General features: G+C 37.5%; 1 protein-coding gene across 3 annotated transcripts in view; it reads right to left on the bottom strand.

The window, feature by feature from the left end:
• PCCA (propionyl-CoA carboxylase subunit alpha) overlaps window positions 1–22,282 on the bottom strand; it is a 271,887-nt gene that overhangs the window by 116,107 nt on the left and 133,498 nt on the right. For all 3 annotated transcript variants that reach the window (XR_008428960.1, XM_053933606.1, XM_053933621.1), the window contains 2 exons: window positions 21,382–21,492; window positions 12,525–12,627 (listed from right to left, as the gene is read on the bottom strand). Coding sequence is in view for 2 of the 3 variants with exons in the window: in XM_053933606.1 (XP_053789581.1) it covers window positions 12,525–12,627; window positions 21,382–21,492 (214 nt within the window). In the remaining variant the exon portion in view is untranslated. The remainder of the gene's footprint in view (window positions 1–12,524; window positions 12,628–21,381; window positions 21,493–22,282) is intronic.

Here is a 22,282-nt window from a genome sequence, read left to right on the forward strand (position 1 = left end):
TGGACAAACTACCTGTACATCAAATTTCTCCACCTCTATGAAAGAATGCAAAACAATAGGTTGTTTACAGAAAGTTGTGTGGGAAAGTTCTCTACAAGAATGTAAACTCAGAAGGCTTTAGAAAACTCTTGATAATCAGGGTGACACCCACTAAGCTTTCTGCTGACTAAAGTCAGAATTAAAGAAGCCAGGCTGTGTAGGTGGGATGAACCTCGTTGATAATGGTTCTTTTAGCATAATCATGATCAATACAGGATGGGGACATAAAAATGGCTGTACTGACTGGCCTAAATATCCATCTAGTCTAATATTCAATGATAAACAGCAGAAAGTTAAATAAGGTCTAGGAAGAACATAAGAATATAGTTACACTTCTATAATGTACTTAACTGTAAGTTCCATCTCCTTCCTTTCCTTTTTGCCCAGACAATTAGCACTAATCAGTGCAGTTCAGTAATTCACAAGGCAAAGAATAAATGTGCTAAATGTATGAATAACATAATATATTAAAATGTACTATAAAAGTACATTTTTAAATGCTATGGAAAAAACTATTTTCTTTAAACATTACCTTTTACACATCCAATTTTTATTTAATGAACACAAATACACATAGATGATACTGTAACTCTTACTAACCCAATACACATTTTTCTGTGACTGTTTCTATTCCATAAACAAATTGTATGTGATCAAAAGGATGCTAAAAAGAACATTAGGATTTTTCTGACTCAAAAAACAGACTCATTTTGAACCGAAATGCTAAAACGTGAAGTAAAACTGTTGTACAAACATGAGGAAGATCCAAAATATTTTTGAAATACGCTTTCAACTGTAGCGCATGGCAGCTGAAAGAGGATACCAAAGAAGATGTTCAGAACTGGTTCTCACAACTTTGCTTTTAGCCCTAATCCTTCCTGTGCACTCACCTGCTGAGGGAATTCATACACAATATCCATGCTCTCCCTCAGCCCAAAGTTCCTTTGTTTATACCCAACATAATTTCTCTAAAATCCAAATTACTGCAGCCCCTCTGGACCTTCCTAGGGGAGACAAACTAGCCTTGTGTGCTGATTTTGGCTAGGGTAGAGGTAATTCTCTTCATAGTTGGTGGCTGGGGTTAAATCACAGAAGTCCTTATCTCTGAAGAGTTATGCTCCACCCTCTACAAGGCCTTGAACACAACAATTTCTCATTGCAATCCACTTTCTAAAACTGTGAAACAGCAAAATGATATCAGCTCTCACTCCCCCTTGCTTCTGGAAAGACATATATGAATGAGAAAGCTGAGGAAACTGAAGAAAAGTGGGCTGTGGAAAGGTACTACAACACCCAACATAAGCTTAAATGGCTGTCAGACTGCCAGAATTTGGAAATCACTGAAACAGAGTTGCAGCCTATTTACTCAAAAGGGTTCATTCAAATACTAGTGTTAAGTCTTGGGAAAAGGCAGCCTTTAGTAGAGGCAGGTGTGCAATGTCCGAGATCAAAGAATAGGAAAAAATCACAGTGAATAGAGGACTTAATATTAGTAAGCATCTTTAAATTATTGTGATTTGAGGATACAAGTAACAAGAATAAAGGCTTTGCTGCAGGGGGAGGAGCAGGGCAGGCAAGAAAGAGTTTAAAGAAAAGTGCTCTCACTAGCTCAGGGAGACAAACAGGATAAAGTTGTCTGTGGACATTAACAGTTAGCTGCAGCCAGATGAGCACCTGCTTTAAATTTCAGTGTCTGGTAGAAAAATGGGCAGCAGGGCCTAGAGAAAATCATTACTGTCAACAAGGTATGTCACCATCTCTTCCACCATCATGCCAGAGAGAGGAGATTCAGAAACACATATCAAAACACACAGGGACAAAAGGTTAAAGCCTAGGAACCCAGATATTTTTGAAGTATTTTTTTTAACTGGAATTAATATGCTAATAATTTATTTGTATCATCTCACTACCATCTGTAGAAAGGCTAATTTTACTAAGCACCACAGAGAGACAGGATAAAGACCTGTCATCTCCTTTCTAAGTCCATGGGTAAACATCCCTGGTTTCAAAAGAACAAGGTCCTGTGCTGTTCTTTCCTGCCCAGTCTTTCTCACACTACTGGCTTTGAAGATATATGCTAAAGGGAAGCCACAGCCAAAACAAACTCCAAGCACTACATCTAATTACACAGAAAAGAATGGACTGTGAAAGATATTAAAGAATCATCCATAATCATAAAAGAAAAAGTCATATGAGCAGTCTCAACACAGATCTAGGGGAAAATATCCAGGTCTTTGAATACTTATGAAGAAACAACAGAAATCAGTATTAAATATTTTTTACTTAAGGCACCATCTATCCCAAGTATCCCATTGAAAATACAATGGCATATCCATGTAGCTTTCCTTTTAAGATTCACAATACCTCCCAGTCACAAAACCAAAAATATACAGTACCTAAGGCTACCTCTAATGCAGGTAGTAGATGATTGATTTTGAGTTTGCAAATATCAGGGATGAGATTCAACTCCAAGATAGCACATAGCAACACTATTAGCAATGTTACCTCTCAAATAATTCTTCCACTAGAATTGTACATTGTCACAAACCAACAAATAGGTCTGTGGTCTTGCATACAAAGAAATGAAAAATATTCCTTTCTTTTAGCATTCCTTGGTAATGCACATACCTGGAATATCTTTAAACAAAAGTTAAGAAAGATCTGCAAGACTTCTGAGACAAAGGTAGGGATAATTTTTTTCCTCAAGAAAATGTCTTTTCAGTATTTTTATTTGAACCCACACACACTAAAATTATACAGAAGAGACCCACTCCTCTGAAAGATGAAAAGAAAGAAGTCTTAGCTCAATCTTGTATGTTTACACTTTTAGTCTTACCCTTAAACAAGACTGAATTGAGCATAACCACACTGAAGGTTTAGCTTCTACACTGGCATATCAAATTTCAAGTCAACAGCTCTTTTATTTAAAATATGTTAGATAAAAAGGTAATATGCTCTCTGTAAAGAGTTCCCTGGAGGTTAGAAGAACCAATAAATTAACTGTTACCATATGTTTGGCTCCTTTTGGCAAAATTCAGTAACAAAACACTGCCAAACCTCTTTAGGCGAGCAATAACATTTGGTAGCTTATAGCACAACTTGGGAAAATAGAAAATTGGACAGAAAGCTTGGAAAATAATAGAAGAAACTTAATTTCTATCCTTCTATAGTTAGCTACATGCTGTTGGAAGAAAAATTCTAAGTCAACTTTTTCGATCTGATCTATAGCAAACAGTTGTCTTCTCAAGAAACTTACATGCCGGCTAGAGTACACTAATCAAATATTCCACATTTGGTTTTTCTAAACAACAATAGATATGTATGACCTATTTTGAAAACAGGAAGGTTTGCAAAATTAGTATTCTTAAGTGTTAACATGTATATTATCAGTGCTTTCATTATGGGTTTATTTCATTACAAATGAGAAAGTCTGGCTTATTTGCAATGCAATGTTCTTAAGATTTTACTTATCCTAAAATTAAATACTTCCTACCCCTTTCCCCCATATCTTTTATACCTATGTAATTGAAACTAGATTGTGACAGATGAAAAGCCTTTAACACTACACCTCTAATTGTACTTAAAGACTGGGTATTTTCAGGACATCTATTACAGACATATTTTCAATACCAACAAAAAAAGTGAGGGCAAACCTGGCTGGTCCTATTCCTTTACCAAGACAGGCAGGACTTGCTCTGTAGCATCAGTTATAGGAAATCTATGTTTTCAAAGATATGAAAATGCCCATTTTATTTTTGTAATCATCTATGATAACACATTCCTTATTATTCTTATTTCCAATAAAATGGTTATAGCCTGTTCTTCATGCCATGATGGTTGGCATGTAGAGGAAAAACAGATACTTGAAAATCCTATATTTCTTTAATCAACAGCATCATTCCAATAAATTTTAATTTTGATGTATTAAAAAATGCTTGTTATTTAGCTTACAGTTCCACACACATCTGGGAAGCAGTGTGAAGTAGGTTGACACGTAAAGGCCAGACATTTCACTTCTTAAAGTCATGTTATTGCATGGTTAATCCTATATTTGCATTAATTGGATACGAGCACTTACAGGTAAAAATAATCCCAAAATATAGGTCTAAAGATTATAATAACAAGCCTCTGGAAGGTTTTACGAGAGGAAAAATATTTTTTACCATCTATGGATGTTTGCCTCATTCAGCCATTTGGGATTTTATTAATAATCTTCTCATTACTGTATTCATCTTCTGATTTCTTATTTTTTATTTTAAGTAAGACAATTTCTGTGAAGACTTCACACTGAAATCAGAGACTTCATTACCCTGCAAAATATATCCACATTTTAAAGTATTTAAGAGGGTTAAACAAAATGCAAACATTTAATGCAACATTAAGCATGTGAAATAAAAACTTGATTGCCTAAAGCAAGCATGCTATGCTGTTACCCTGGTGACAGGTTAAAAAAGGATTGTGAGCTGAATGGCTGTATGATATGAAATTAAAATGTTTCACATTGAACAATCCAAAATGAATTGGGAAAGGTTAGAGCAGAGGAGAGAGAAATCAATTCTCCAATGGCAATGGTGAATGGAAGTGAAGTCTGAATAGGATTTGCCAGTGGGGTGCAACAGCTGCCAAATATCCTGCAGCCAAAGAATTACAATAATACTGATGAAGTGTGCAAGAGCTTTTGGAATCATTGCAGGGAACAGAGAAATACTCCTACAATAATGAGGCTATTCTGTGTCCCATCCCACTTTTGCAGCTGAATCAAAGGGAAAAGAAACGGTTGAAAATTGTAATACTCAACAACAAAGGTATAAATGAATTACCTATCCCTTCAATCAGTATCTTGTATTTAACTACAGCTTCTGTGAACATGAATGAAGTAAGTATGCTAAAGAATGGACAAATCCAGACACATACATGTGAAAGTATGCAGATAATATTGAATGAGAGATTTACTTCCCATATATTTTGTTGACAACATTTCTACAGCAACAGCATCCAGAATAAGCTGTACATTACACAAACAAACAGCAGGACACAACCAGTGCCTCAAAGAACTACACAACGTCAGGTGCTGATGGTCATGCTTATCTCTAATAATCCTGGAAATTAAATATCAGCAAAACTTCTCATGCGAATGCAATTACAGATGTATTTACTGAGCTTAGAGACTCCAGAAGTCAAGAAAAATGCTGCCCTTCCATAAAATTATCCTACACAACTTCATTTCTGCCCCTGGAAACTCCAAGTAAAATACACAGAGGAAGACAAAAGCATATCCTAAAAATACCTGTGAAATTACCAGGGAGCACATGGCAATTAGCACACACCTTGTCAGTTTTACAGTTTCATGCATACACATTTTACACACAGACAAATATTAAAGAACAGGTTTAGGAGGTGTAAACCTGCATGAGAGGAAATAATCGTTGGGCTTATAGATGGGATCAAAGTAAATTAAATAGAGAGAAGTCTTGTAAAGAGAGGATCTTGCAGAAGAGGTCATAAGCAAAGCACAGATGAGAAAAGGGCCAGATGAACAACTAAAAAAGGAACAGGAATTTGGCAGCACAATAGAAAACATTCACATGTCTGTATTATGCAAATTCAAGTTTCAGCATCAAGTGAACAGTAGCTACAGAAGCTATAAAGCTATTACAGCAGATGCTGTTTTCCCAGAAGACATGGTGAAAATAAAAAATAAACATAGGGACTTAGCCAGGTCCATTTACTTCAGTGAAAGCCTTTCCCACCAGCAATCACCTCAGCAACATGTGGGGATCTTCCCAAGAGATGTTCACTGAGATTCAAACTTTAAGTAATTATTATCTTCATAATGATTTCATAATGGTTAGCAACTCTAAAGGTTGAGCAAGTGTGGATTCCTGAGTGCCTAGAACACATTTTTCCCTACAAATGACAGGGATGACAAGCTATGAAAACTTCCCATGACAGACTGCTCTGTTCCTGGAATAGATGCTTAGCAATCGTATTGAACAATGCCTGTGCTTTCCAACAACCACAGAAATACCTTATATCACCTGTGTTTTCAATCTGATTGCATTAATTTAATCAAATCAAAGAAAAAAAAATACTATACATACACTCTGTAGAGTCATAAATGCTACCTTAACATCCCATTCCAACTTTTATATTTTCCACAGAAGTTCATTCCCAACTGGCAAAAAAAAAAGGAAAAAAAAAAAAAAAGGCATGTTTCATATATTTGCAGCTACTTTTTTTTTTTTCTAGCACATATAATCCTCTTTCTGTCATAAGCAACTGAACAACTGAGAAGGGTAAACAATACCAAATTTAAAGACATCTAAAATATTATATAGGGCATCTGGTTTTGCAGTTATTAAGCAAGATTACAAAAAAAAAAATACAGTAATGACTTATGAGAGGTCAAAAGAACAACATTAGATAACAGCTAGAGAGACAAGAGGGTTGCCACAACCAGAAAAGCTCACGATAAACAAGGAATTCACATGAAAAAGAGGAGAACAGGGTCTTAGTGCCTTGTGAGTCTGTGGCAAAAGAAAGGACCACACAGTGAATAATGGTGTGAAGCTGCAGTAGTTACACAAACATACCAAAGACTTTCAAAGGCCTAACAGTAAACCATGGGAAGAATGCTCGACTTGTTGAGCAGGGGACAGAACAGTAAGGATAAGGCAGTGTTGTTTTTATGAGCTAAGGATGACTGCATAAGTCCAAAGTGGGGGAATGAAGAAAGCCACAAGTAGGGTGGACTTGATCAATCATACCAGTGAAAACAAAGCAGTTTATCTCTATATAGAAAGTATCTGTAGGACAGAGGGAAGCATACATGTTTAGCTGCACTTGCAATAACTGTTCATGTTAATACTACAGTTACAGGGAAGAAATAAAAATTAAATTAACATAATACAATTTATATAGTTCAGTAGTGCCTGTGCTGAAAGTAAGAACTCTTTCCCTTTCCAAAAGGCCGGTTCAGATGACTCCAGTGAATTTTCCTGACATCATCTCCCTTCTTTTTAAAATTAATGTAACATAACCTTATTTTGTGCTGCTCCAGCAGTGCAGGAGAGCCAGAAAGCTCTGCTATTGGGCAGCTGACCATCCTTCCATATGGGGAAACCCTAGGCTGGCAAAGAGCTGGCTCTGTCCCAGATTCCAGCAGGGTAATAGGTGCAGTCTCTGTGAGAGCAAGGATGCCTGAGAGGTGTGGGACTCTACTGCTCTCTGAACAGTTCCCTCGCTGCCCTATAAGCAAGCAATGGAAAGGCAAACATCAATATAGCTGTACTGAATCAACCCAGACAGGAACCTAGAATAATTCATTAAACATAAAGCTAAATAAATTGATTTTTGTTCTTGCCGTGCACCAAGCATTTTATGGTCACTGCACTGGACCCCTGCATTTCAGAATATTAAAACAAAAATTTAGCCCAGCTATTTCAGAACTTGACAAAAACTTGTTTGCATTTTAACTTTTCACTATACACTTTCCTTCCTGGGAAAATATTATTTTATGCTTAGAAAGCATAATCCATTTTAGGTCTCAAAATACTTCATGCATGTTGATAAACAGATATTTACAAAACCTCAATAGGGCAGCAAAGTATTAAGGCCACTTTGTCTTTTTGTAAACTGAGGCCAAATTCAACTGACTCCTCTAAGGTCCCACAAGAACAGTTTAACTCAAGACTCCCAATCCAGTCTTCTATATTAAACATATAAGCAAGAAAACCCTTTAGTGTTTTGTTTTTTCTTTTTCTTGCTAGCAATTTAAAACATTTTCCAATGTGTTACCATCTTTTTGTATGTAGTATCAGGTAATATGGGCATGCAGCCTCACTGGTTTTTTTCCAAGTCATAAATGATGAAAGGGTAAAACCCATAGAAAAATTAGGAAAATACACTTAGCAGCCAACACAAGCAACACATAGGAAGTGCTGTAGGCAATTGGGTTTAGAAGTATAAACATCACATTAGTAGACCCATGAGATAGCATGATGTAGCCACACCTGGAGAGACACTCTCCTATTCCCCTCCCAACCCACTAATGAAAACAAGTCTGAAGCCAAAATGTGAAGATTCAACTGTACAACATCATTTCTGGTCTCAAAGGCTAACTACATCAAACAGACATAAAATAAGCTGGATTCACTTCAGCCAAAATATGTTTCCACTTGAAACAAGATCAAGTTCTGTCTAGAAGACCTTGGGGTTTTACTAGATGCTGTAAATCTGTTCAGCAGCTGTGGGTGGCACCAGTTTCACAATAAAGTGGACTATGGAGTAAGTAGGAAAAGTCCTAGGTAAAATAACTAAAAGCTGAACAATGAAACAATCATTAATCATCTATGGCTCTTTCCTGTAGGAAATATGTGCCCCTATTATCTGGATATCACAGTGAAATATTCACATTAGTATGTGGCTCACAAAATACAGAACACTTTCATTAGCAAATCATCTTTAAAAAAATACTTGAAAAAACACCCCAACCAGGAAGAATCCCAAAAAACAAAACCATCCCACATCAAATTTTTCCCAAGAAAATGGGTTCAATAAAAAACAGTTAAACTAAACTTTAAAAAAACACACACACATAAAATGCTCTAAATACTTGATTGCATCACAAAAGTAAATGCCTATATTCCTATAACTCTGAGCATGCATGGATCTCCAACAGCTGTTCTAGCTAAAGCCTGGGAAGTTAGTTCTAGGAGACTGTTGATGAGGCATGGGGCACTATATAACAACACAGACAGTGGAAATTCACCTCTGGGTGCTCCACCCAAATCATAACACCATTTATTCGGGCACAGGAAAGGCAAACCAGCCTTGGGCCTGTGACCTGCACTAACCTCACCACCAGCCAACCTACTGCAATGAAAACTGCCACTACAGAGGTCAGGTTGGCTGAAACTAGCTGAAGGAAGTTGGGTGCCAAAGGTGGAAACAGCTTGCTGGTCATCAGAATATGTTTCAGCAAGAATCTTACAGCTGATTATTTAGTCACTCAGGGGACTACAAAATACATATTTTCCAGTCACACCCCAGAAAAAATCATCAGTTATAGTGAAATCTCTCTTATGAGGCTGCTACTAGTTTGACCTGTGGAAAAGAGCTAAGGCTCACCTCTGACTCTCTTTTATGAGTTCACATCTTCCTCCTTGCTACACATTCCCACTCTTGTAGCTCTTCCAGAATAATTTCACCTGTCAGAAGTAACCTGCTTCTGACAAAGATCTGAAGTAAACTATTATTAGTTTCTATGCTAACACAGGTCATTTTTGCATAACCAGAGTGGAATGCAACTACACACAAAATCACAGCTCCATACCTGGGGAGGAGAAGGAAAGACGGAGGGCAAGGGAGGAGCAGCTTGGAACAAGGTTCTTTAATCTGGCTCAGATGCACTTCATGTGATTACAGTCCTGGTAACCCAGAGAGTGAAAGCTGGAGATTCTGTGAAGAGCTCCAAGCATGGTACTTTCTGTCTATCTGACCAGAATAACAATCCTGATCATGGGCTGAATAAATCATAGGGAAAAATGGAAAATAAAATACCCCTGCAGTTGTGAAAAAATGCATATTATGACTCCCAAAACGGAAAAGAAAACAAATTAAGAGCAAAGATAAGCATATAACTCTAGTTTAGCAGAAAACTATCTGTTTGACAGCTGTGACAATTTTAAAAGAAATAATGTATGATTTCAAAATACTGCTCTTCAGTAGTTTTTTGCACAAGACTTGCTCAATTGCTTTCAGTGCAGATGAAAAAAAAATGCTGTCGACATAAATAGTGCCAGAGAGCTGAAATTCCATAGGCGATGATCAACGTATCAATGTACTTGTCCAAACCAACCACTTGTCCAAACGTCAAAGATCAGCTTTGGAGCATGCAGTCTGTCTAGTCTGCTCACATCCTCCAACACGGATTTAAAACACACAGACTCCAAATGCCCAAATCTGCCATAGTGAAGATTGCACCCAATATCACAACTGGCCTTTTGCATTTGTTATAGCATAGGTTCCTAGTCTGAACTTTTTGTTTACAACTATTTTTCAAACAGAGCGCAGTCTTATGAATAAAGTTGTGCTTTTTCTCTGGCCACACCCCTACTCATTAAAAAATACACACAATATGGAACACCTTCAAAAACAAGTCAGATGCAGTTTGGTTAAGTTAAGGACATGGTGAAGAATCCTTGATGGGACTATAGTAACTCATATGCTCCACAGTGCTCAGTCCCCTCTAGAGGGAGTCCACTAACTGCTCTAAGGAATGGAGAACAATGTCCAAGACACTGCACAATCCTTCAACCTCATTCTGCCTTTGCTTCTTTCCTTTTTCCTTAGAACAAGCTGTATGATTTTGGGGATAGGGTTTCATTATCAGGTTTGGTTTCTTCAGAAGTTACTCACAAGTAAGCATTTTTGCATTAGCTCATCCTTACTTGGCCTCAAACAGGCAGCTTTGCTATCATTAAAGCAAGTAGATCTAACAGTATGTATTGAAACCATGAGACATTCAATAAGAACCACACTCAGCCTCCACTTGGAGAAAATGGTAAGGCTTGACTTCTGAAGGATTCATAAGTACATGCCATCATGGCAAGACAAAGTGATTCTTCTGCACTGAAAAGATTTCTTAGCTTCACCATTTAAAATCTGAAAAATCTTACCTTAATCGATTTTTACAGATGTGTGTTTTTTTCACGTGACCAGACACTGCTGCCTTCTCTTCCCATGATGGAAGAATATCTGTGACTGAGTTTGGCTAGCACTCCAAAAATGAGCTAACTTTTTTTCAAAGCAAGAGTGTATTTGTTTCCCTAACAGTGCAGAGAAAAGAAATGGGTGACCATGTCCGATTGCTGAATGTCATACTGCATTTACATCTCTGTTATCTCAGTTAAAATAGTCATATGTGTCTTTTCTATTAAGATACACAGACACCTAGTACTAAAAAAGTACTTGCAAAAGAAACAAAACATTAAAAGACTGTTCAAAAAATGGATTCCTTTCTTTTCTTTTCAGCTAGTTAGAGCATTTTACAGGGAAGAGAAAAAAAAAATCACAAATCAGAGCAAAGAATGCAATTGCAGTTTGATCATCACTGCTTAAATTAACAATTCCTATCCTTAAGTACAAAGTAATCCATCACTTCTCTGTAGCAGTACCAGACTACTTAACTTCCCATGCTGGCCAGTAAAAAACTACAACCAAGGCTCCTCCTCATTTTCCCTGATGCATCTTTTTTTAGGTAAGAGCGGTGTTTGAGTGTCTGTTCTTCTCCTTATGCCATTCACTATGGAGGATATAACTTGTGGAAGGAAATAAAAAGGTGCTTTACTTTCCCCTATAGATGCATAAGGCAAGCAATGACCCAGCCCTGCATATGCTATACATTACAAAGCTGTTATGCTTGCCCTAAGTGTCTCTTTCTTTTTCTTTAATACCATATGGTACTAATTATCTTTGTGGGTACAAATAAAAATAAAGACTTCTTGAAACCACATTTGATTTATTCCTGACCACTGAAAAATCAGTAATAGAATACACTGTCAAACCACTGGCATGGAACGTGAATAATGTCTGTCCTGCACTAGGACTTCCCTCACATACAAACATATATGCAACTACATTACAAAACATGAGGCAAGGAGAGTTATGCTGAAGTCAGGATTCCCAATGCAACCATTGCTAACACCAACTACACAAGCAAGCTTCATAAATTCAGTTAATTCTAACAGAAGGTCTCAAGGCACTGACAGGGATGGGCCAGAAGACAAGAAAAGCTAGATATCCGAGAGGAAAAAAGCATACCGTTCAAAAAAGCCAAAGCAGTGAATTAGCATTTTGACATGGGCTACTGCAATGGCTGAACAATTAACAGTACTGCCTAGGTTACTGGCAGCTACAATTTAAAAAAAAAAAATGGAGGAGTGGGGGAATAAAAGCACAAAAATCCCCATACTTAAAGCAAGGTGTTGACTCTTCCATCAATTACCTTCCACCTTTACAGTCTGAAAGCATTTTCAGAATTAAGACTTTAAGCTATTAAGGTTCTTCATCAAGGTAGCAAATTACTCACACATCTACAATATTTTAAAGCTCTGTAGCTGAATATTCATATTATGCCAAAGTGCTTAGATTGCGTCAAATGGGCACATGGGAAATTTGTGATGCTCAATTTGTGGTTAGTTACTAATGCAGCAACATTTTGCATTAATGAAACTCCTGATGTGCATTAATTACTGGACTGGCTTGTAACATATTTTTGTGCCTATTAGTTTGCTAATACTTAGAATAAAAATAATCATGTATGACTTGTGTGAGTAGGGAAATGTAGGCCACAACTCATTTGAATTTAGAAAAAACAGACTATATTAAGAAACCATGCAGTTTCTCACCAGTTATCCTTGTGCATGAGAAGATGTCACTAATGAAATGCATCAGCACATCTGAATTCCTAGAAATGAACTTACCTTGGAGTCCCTAAAAATCGCTGTGATCTCAGTTGTTCAGCCACGTACAAAGATGCTGCTGTTGCCAGTAGTTGTCTTCTTTCAAGATCTGTCAACTCGTGTCCTAGTTTTCAGAAAGAAGTTTAAAAAAAAAATTTGATACCACAGACCAACACAGACACAAAAATTAACAACTACCAGTAAAGACATTGCTGAGCCCTTACACATGAAAGCTACTTTTTTTTCCCCTCTAAATTAGGATGAGGCATAGCATAGCAGACGCTCTGAGTTTCAGAGTTTAAATTGCATGTTTTCATACAAATCAGCCCAACTGCTAACACTGGTATCTCTGTTAAAAACAATTTGACAACTGAAAGAAAAGAAACTGAATGATGCTGCAGCATCTTGTTTTCGTTACTGAAATGTCACTGGTTGACATATTGTGCCTCACGCTGGTAAGGAATCCATCTGTACATTAGAACTTACTCAAAATATAGAACACTCTCAGTACTTTATCTGAGGCAAAGGCTACAGATCTTTCAAACAAAAGGGACAGCACAACAGTATAAACCCAAAAAATAAATGGGGATAAGGCTTCTTGTCAGCCCTGGGTTATTTAGTGTTATTTATGTAATCATTAGTTCACAAATAATGGAGTCAAAGTCATGTTCGACACTTCAGAAGCAGAAAGTGGCTCAAAGCAGTCTATAATCCTAAAGGCAGGCAACCTAGAAAATATCTGGCAAAAAGACACAACCAGAGTGACAGGAAGCAGGTTTTCTCCCAGTCTGGTCTTGCTCCAGAAAGTGAAGGTTAAATAGAGATTAAATTGTCCATTCAACAGGCTAAAAGAGTACAGTAACAGAACTCTGCCCTCCCCATCTTTAGGTCAGAAATCACACAACACAGATTTGGTATGAAAAGATGGCAAATAGGTGACCAAGAATGATGTGAGATTCCAGAGAAGGGCCACCAAGATGAGTAGAGAAATGGAGCACCTCTCCTATGAGGAACAGCTAAGAGAAGTCAGATTGTTCAGCCTGGAAAAGAGAAGGCTTCAGGGTGACCTAACTGCAGCTGTCCAGTACCTGAAAGGTGCCTGCCAGAAAGATGGAGAGAGAATATTTACAAGAGCCGGTAGTTAAAGGACAAGGACAACTAATTAACATTATTTAATTCAAACAAAAAGAGTTTAGATTAGACATTAGGAAGAAATCCTTTAGTGGTGAGGCACTGAAACAGGTTGTCTGGGCATGAATGCCCCATCCCTGGAAGTCCTAAGGCCAAGATGGATGGAGCACTGAGCAATCTGGTCTAGCAGAAGGTATTCCTGCCCATGGCAGGGGATTGGAACCAGGTGATTTTTAGGGTCCCTTGAAACCCAAGCCACTATATAATTCTGTGAGAGAGAACAAAAAGACAAAGTAGTCAGTCTATAAGGCAGGAAGTTAAAATTGATATAAAACAGGATAAGAACTGCAAAGCTGAATTGCCATGAAGAGGCAAACTTTATCCATGAGAAAGATTTTACACAAGTGAAAGCAAGAGTGTTTCACAGGGAAGAGAGGAGGATTACACAAAGTTAAAGAACTGAAAGACTTTGATGAACTCAGTTACAATACAGCTCTCAAAAAGTGCTTTATGTGTACCTATCACAGCAAATGCCATCATCCAGAAAAAGTACAGCTTTTACATGAAAGGATGGGGGAGGAGCTTCAGAAGGCTCTATCTCCCTGAGGAACTCTGCCCAGGGGGACACATTGCTTCCAGTCCTGCAGCAGACAAACAGTTGCACAGATCCCTTCTACACCTCCACCCTCCCATGGCCTCAGTGCTATGTAATGTAAATTCACATTGCCCAGTACTGGTTACTAGCCAGTGACAATTTCTATCAGCAGAATAAAATAAGACTAATGAGATCCTGAAGAAAATCCAGAATGGAGACTGCTGTAAAGGACTGGAGAAGACTCTATAGCAACAAAGCCACAATTTCAAAACAGGATGTCTTCTGCACAGAACCCATTGTTCCACTGGGCATATCAAACAAGGTTAGGTAAAGAGGCTAGTTAAAGTCCACCTCAGAAATGTAACCATGCCACAATGATGGGAATACATTCATTAAAGTCCAGCTAACAGTACAAAGAAGTTGTCACAGGCCAAAAAATGTAAATTTAAAAATAACAAAACTCAGAAAATCTGCATCAATCTCTTTTAATTTAGTCCACATTAGCATATTCTGGCTGAATATTGCTGCAAGTTCCTTTGCTCAGTGTTTATTTTTTTTTCTGCCTTGAAATGGAAACTGTCTTCACTTCAACAAACACATGCAGAAATACAAATGCTGAAAGGTTTAGAACCTGGCTTCAGAAACAAACTCGATCTTTCCTTTGCCAGTTACTAGAAAAACTGATTGCAAGGCAAAACTCAAAAAGCACTGAACTTTTGTACTATTTGTACATATACACACACATATGCGTGTATATATAAGCCTTATGTAATTATACATTGCAATAACACCAATTATCTGGATCTGAAATGTGCCAATTTTCCCATTGCTTACACACAGTGAAGAAACTGAGATCACTTTTTCAAAACACTGAATCTAAAACTGATGATTTGTTTATATGCCCCAGGTAAAGGCACATCAGGAATCTGCCCTAAAGCCTTTGCCTTTCAGTCCCCCTGCCCAACACTCATGACAATACTGTGTGACCAAAACTGCATGTTCCCACCTGCTCCAACACATACTGTTAGAACCAACTTAAATAAAGGAACAAGGTAAAGCTAGAAAGGTCCCATTTCAAAGGTTTTATTGCACGGCCTCCATCTTAGATGAAGTAACTGATTTTGAGCTTGCTGTGCCACAAAAACTACTTTCTTCCTGTATCTTCAATAAAAATCAAACTCCAAACAAAGGTCAATAAGTTGAAACAGGTTAACATTCGTTTCATCACTGTCAACATTAAAAAAATATTTATTCCTTTGTCACTATTTATGCCAGCTGTGGCAAGGAGAAAACCAGTTGTGACTGTAGTATCCAGTGTAGGATTTCTGGGAGAGAATAGAAACTTAACAGGAACATAGCAAAATTAGGTTTTGGTGTCTGGCAATAAACATACAACCCTACCACAGAATGTCCTTAGCATAAGTTTGGAGGCATACCTCAGAAGTTTGATTAAAGGCAGCTTCCTAAGGATGGCAATTTACTTTTATTACACAGGACAGACTGCTGTCAATACTGCCCTGAACTCCAGTCCCATTTCCCTTGCTGTTGGCTTTTGCTCTGCTGCTAGCTCAGATCAATTCTGAACAGTTTTGAAGTCAAACTTACAATTACATTACTATATTTGGAAATACACAAATATTCCAGATAGTAACACCTTTGTTTTCCATCAAGTATTTCCCTTCAGAAGCTACTCCTCAGGATTTCAGTGGGGTGTCTTGAGGAATAAGTTAATATTCACCATCAATAAAGATGTAACAACACAGTCCTTCACATTCACAATACAGATTGATTTGAAAAGTAACAAAGCTACCTCTGGAGCAGTTGTCCAAGTGCTTCCTTTAAAGAGAGTGAAATGAGAAAGTAGCCAAGGTCCCCCAACTTCCAACATAGGAAGTTACACCATTGCTCCTTCCTGCTCTCATCATTGCAGACTCCTGGCTTACACAGAAACTTCAGCTCCACAATAAAACGTGAAACTGGCAGCTCCCGAGTCTTTCTGTTTAACCTGGGGTAAACTTCTGCATTATCACTGAATTATCAGCTGAATTAGATAAGGCAAATGCAAAACAGGAAGAATGATTATAAAATTAAGTCACAGCTAAAGGGGCGGAAGCAGTGTTGTTCATATTATTTAAAACTAGACTATTATTATACATCTTACATATTAATTATACATCTATTATTACCAAATGGCAGAACCCTGGTCGGAAGGAAGAGAAGAAAAAAAGTATTTCTCTCTCATTTCCCTGATGTTATGATTGCTTAAATCAATATTATCCCAGTATCCCCCAAGCTGAGTCAAAAAGGTTCATGCAATTACTTTACATAACCAACTTCAAATTAAATTACATAAAGGTCATTTTTCCCATAACAGTCTCATTTGCATTTTGTCCTAGAAATGTGTTTCCTACTATCAATTACAGGGGAAAAAACAAAACAAAACAAACAAACCCTGGTTATGTGTCCCAGTAAGTTACTTAATACTTGAAGAGTGACTGTTTTCTGAGTGGGAAGAATAAAAATTAAAAGCATAATGGGAAAGATTAAAAGTGCAATGCATAATTCAGATCAACACCAATGTAGGCAACATTTACAACATTCCTAGGTTCTGTTTTATCTTAAGTTTTTCCTGTTGGATTTTGAAGTTAGTCGTTACAGATGGCACATATACCAAGTAGGCTGAGGCAGAAAACAAAGTTCAATGTTATAAATATTAGATTCCAATGCAAAGGAGATTAATGGAATTAGCAGTAAGCACCTCCTATGTTCTACTACTGACAGACAGGGGAAGCTGCATTCTCCCTCCTACTAATGGCAAAAGCCTCCAGACTTAAATTTAAAACTCCTATTTGTAGTCCCAATTCACCTACAAAGCACTTTCACTCAGAATCATGGAATGACTGAGGCTGAAGGGACCTTGAAAGGCCCCGAGTTTATTCAGCATGTCCCTCTCCCCAGAAGCAACCTCAACATTAAGTTCAGAATAGGTTGCTCAGAGATTTGTGCAGTGACACCTTTAAAATCCCCAGTTCATGACCCCTGGCTCTTGCTGTGCAGCTGTGCAACTCATTGAAGAGCCTGGCTTCATATGCTTGGGACCCCACTCCGAGGTTCTAGAAGGCTGTCCTTAGGTCCACCCTAAGCTTTCCTGCGTTCCAGGCAAAACAAGACTGGTTCTCCCAGCTTCTCCCTACAGGTCATCTGCTCCAACCCCATCACCACCATTATGGCTCTTCACTAGACTTACTCATGTTTATTGCCATGTTTCTGACATGCATGAGGGGGTTAAAACTGGACACAGTATTCCAGAGATGGTTTAATAAGTGTTAAGCAGGGTAATCATTTCATCCAACCCACATAATTATGATAAACACAATATATCTAAAAGTCTTCACCTCATACAGAGTCTCTGGAGTCAATATGCCATTTCAGAAGAGAAGTGTTTCCTCTTTATTCCTTTATGTATTAGAAATATAAAGAAATTCTGTTCTTCCTCGCCATTCAGATGAGGTAAACATGCTAGAAGAGGGAAAGTAAATTATTCCTTTTCTTTTTTTTTCTCATGCATTTTGGGATGACTTCTGTGATAATCTCTTGGAAAATGCCCATCTTTCATTGGCACAGGATGTATCTCCCAAAGAGAGTGACTGATTTCAGACATCCTTTAATAACCAGAAAGAGTGGAACACAAAGAAGAAGAAAATCTCAATATTTAAATAAAAAACTAGGAAAATATAAACTGTGAAACAGACTGAACCACAATGACTAATCCCATTAACAGGGTACTAACCTAAAGATCCCTTATCTTTTGTCCAAGACACTTCTTGGACCTTTGTGAAAACAGAGATACACTGTCTGTTCCTATAAAATAGGGATAATACACAGTAAATTTCCTTCTCATCAGGCAGACTAGAAAGTACAGAGGCTCCAGGTTGTTTGGAGGCTGTAGAAGACCAGTGCATCTGACTCCTGCATGCTTGGCAGACATTTTATTCTTGGAGGCCACTCTAAGACAGGTGCCACCTGACCTGATCAGTGTTCCTGCACCCACGCTCAGATCCACACCTCCCAAAACACGCATGGGTGCTCAGAGAAACAACCCACTCCAGCTCACCTACTGCCAAGCCAGCATTCCAGCCAGTCATCCCTCACATGGAGGGCATGACAGCAGCTGCTTTCCCACACTAATCATACTCTGCACAAGGTTACTTTCAGCACAGCTAGTATTTTAAAATAACTTGCAATAAACAAACCACTTCTGGTAGTCAATGTTTACTTAAAGATGGGAAGAAAGAGTTAAACTCTAATTATGAAAATTACTAAACATGCCTATTCTACACGTAATTTGAAGAGAGCATCACCTAGGTTAATAGAAAAGTAGCCAATATACATCTAGTAATTCATTTTTTCTTAACTTAAAGGTCTTCTAATAAAGGATTATAATGGAACTCATAAAAATCAGACTGGAAAACAAAGAATACCTTTACTATTAAGACTCAATATTTATACTTGAAGAAAAATGCACTTACAAAATGGGCCAGTACTTCATGCAGTCACCAGAGAGAACACAGCTGAGGTTCATTACTTATCACCAGTGTAGATCACTACAACTGTAGTGGCAATTGTGCAGGTTACAAAAGAAACACAATGGATTGTGCTTGAACATTAATATTACACACATCTCTATTGAAATGGTTTTATTCCTTAAGTTTCCCAAGTTTAAAACACTTCTAGTATGGACTCCTACTGTTAACAGCAGCACACAATTTTACGTATTTCCAGATCTGTGTTGGCTACACATTGCTCTAATTTTTCAGATTGTCACAGTGCTTTTTTTACAGCTATTCATCTTCTATAAGCAATTGTAAGATATATGAAGCTACTTAATTTTCAAATCCTCCTAGCAAATTTATTCTGCGTATTTATATTAAAAAGTTAATTTAAGTGATTAAAGAAATTACATATACATTAATTTTTGTCTTTGCTTCTCTTGTTGAGCTTCTACTTGTCATCTGCCCACCATCCTTGCATGCCTTCAACAGTTCCCATTTGAGACCTTGGATTTATAGAAATATTTTTTACTGGGCACTTAAAAAATTATCCTCAAGTTCAAGTCATCAATTTTTTTTAAGCGTGAGGGATTTGATCCAGTGCAAGCTACATCATTAAAAGGGATCTCAGTTTCTTTGGTGAGCTTTTAATCACTACTCACAAGTAACTATTCTTGAACTGAAGTTCAATGCCATCATGTATTTCTTTATCTGTAATTAAGAAGGCTAATGTGTGCTTGTGTTAGATACGTGGAAGGAGATGAGCACGACTTTTCATACAGCAGGAAAAAAGACTAGGAATTTCACACATGCCAATCATTAGTTTCTATTATGATGTGTCACAGTATTTGTTCTTGTGTCTTCTGGTGTCCAGAACAAAAGCATATCTTCAAGAATCTGTCAATACAATACTGCTGCTTGATTTATGTTTTTATTGTTCCCAGTTATGTGCCAGGGGAGGCGACCTTCTCACAATATGGTACTGGGATTCTAACATCTTGCTTCCTTGCCTTCCTCCTCCATTCCCAGTCTGCCAGTCACTTTGCACATGTGCTGAAGTTCACCAGATTCCTTCAAGAGCTAAGTCAACCCTGGAACTTATAAAAAAATTACCCCAACAAAAGCAGCAACAGTAAAAAATTGCAAGTTTCATGGTGGTTTAGAGATCTGGATCTACTCAGGAAAATGACTGAATAGTCCCAGAAACATCAGAGAGACAAGACAGGAGATTCTTTATTCAAATTTCAGGGAAGGGAGGAGGAAGACAAGGAGCAGCACCAAGCTTTCAAGAGCAGATGAGCAGAGTACCCTGGAATTTCTGCTGGATGAAAGCCAATTGAGTTACCCGAAGATTAGCTAAGTACCCCCTAGCAAAAACAACAAAGGAACTTTTCAGCTCAAAGCACCACAAGCCCACTGCCACTCAAGGTGGCTAACACCTGTTCCTGTAGTCTCAGTCGGAGCCAGGAACAAGCAGGATGCATTAATCCCACATGTAGGACTGTATCACACACAGAGTTGTCAATTACATCACGATATCAAGTAGTTCTGGTGCAAAGAATAGTCATCCACACACTCACACACTGAGTCCTGAGGTAAGAAAAATCTGTTCTGCTCCTTAATGAGACTAGAATTTGGCAAGGTGCCAGTCATGTCCAGTGACTGCCAATCTGGCAGTGCTGCCTCCAAAGTGAGATGAGGATTCTGCCACATTGGATTAATGATGAATGGGGGAAAAGGAATCTCCGCAGGATTCATGAAGGACCCATGAATGATGAACTATAAATACTGTCTTTTTTTTAATAAGAAAGATGTTCTGCCTGATGAATGCCAGCTGAGGTGAGAGACCTATATGGAAGAACTGAGTCTCTGATCACACAGGTCAAGAAAGCATCTACAGCAGATTGGCTAAGAGAGAAGACAAGCTTTTAAAACCTGATCCTTGTGAAAGGAAACCAATCTATTTGTTTTCTCACATTTTTCTAGAAACAATTGGTAAGCATTTTTGAAATTTAGTAGTTTGAGAGGCTGTAAAGAAATAATTGCATTTGTGTTTATGTTAACCTAGTGTATGAGTTAACAATTTCAAAATGATGCTCATTACTGTGTGTAATGACTATTAAGACCAGGGTACTGAAATGCCCTGAGAAAATGCCAGATCCTCCAGAGAAGCCTACAGAGAAAACATAGGGTGCCAAAAGGCAATTCTAAAGGTGATACACCAACTTAATGAAGAAGCAACAGTGCTGAGTGAAAACTTATCCAACTATAGTTAACAGTAGAAGTAATGAAGCACGATAGAATAGCAGAATTGAACTGATGTTTATATTACATATTTCATATGACCTACAAATGGTTTTTCTTGACTTTGGGTCTGTTTCATTTACTACTTTATCACTAGAAGTATGTATTTTGCCTTCTTGAAAATAAAAAAGTTGACTATTCAAACTTTGTGCATTATTTAAAAACTCTAGTTGTGTGGATGCACAAATACATTTGAAGAAAAAATAAAGACTCGGGAGCATGTCAGCCTAAAAATATAAAGGAGCAATAATCAAAACAACACCACTTAAGAAAAGAAACATTTCCAAATGGAACAAACCTTTAAAACCATCAGGATAGACTTCAGGAAGGAATTTAGTGCTGATGTCTCCCTGAACAAAGCGTGGATGGACGATCACTTCTCGGAGTAAAGAAATATTGTGAGCTACACCTGAAAACAAAAAACAAATCAATACAAAATCAGGTTATATTAACCACAAATTTCAGGTAATATTAATCACAAATGCAGATTTACCACTTTTATTTTGCTCCTGCCCCAAGACCCTTTTAAACACTCAGTTTAATTATACAGTAAACAATCTAAATTGTCACCTCATCAAGCCCAATTCAAACACCTAGTTAAGGACAGCAAGCACAACCAAGAGACCTTTGGTTCAGTTCTAGAAGATGTAGGCAAGACCAGAGCCATCTCCTTGGAAATAAATTAGTCATGACAGTAAATATTAGCTCAATTCCACTGAACCCTGAATGGAAAATATGCACCATGTTACACCCCAATCACAGTAATGAAATACAGTAAAAATTTTTACCACTTAACGTATCATTTTACACCATTTTTATCATTTGTAATGCATAATAGACTCCTGTGTAACTTAAAAAACAAAGAAATGTATTGCTTCCTCCACATGTACTTTCATCCAGCCTTGCCTGGTCAATTCTTTTGTTGCATACCCTGGTTCCCCTTTAGCAGCACTCTGTGACTCTGTTAGGCATATAGCCCACAAAAATTATTTACTTTATTTTAAAATTACTTATCATAGAAGCTTTAGAGACACCTTTATCCTTTAATTTCTTTGAATATTATGCAACTTCATATTTTCTGCATTTCTTCAGCTATTTCTTATTCTACTCCTCAGCTTGTGTCCTCCATCTCCTAAAGGAATCTATTTTTAATTTAATAACTTCTGTGTAACTAAGGTAGTGAATTAATGCTAAACTGC

Source organism: Vidua chalybeata, chromosome 2, assembly GCF_026979565.1.
Source record: "Vidua chalybeata isolate OUT-0048 chromosome 2, bVidCha1 merged haplotype, whole genome shotgun sequence".
Taxonomy (NCBI): Eukaryota; Metazoa; Chordata; class Aves; order Passeriformes; family Viduidae; genus Vidua; species Vidua chalybeata.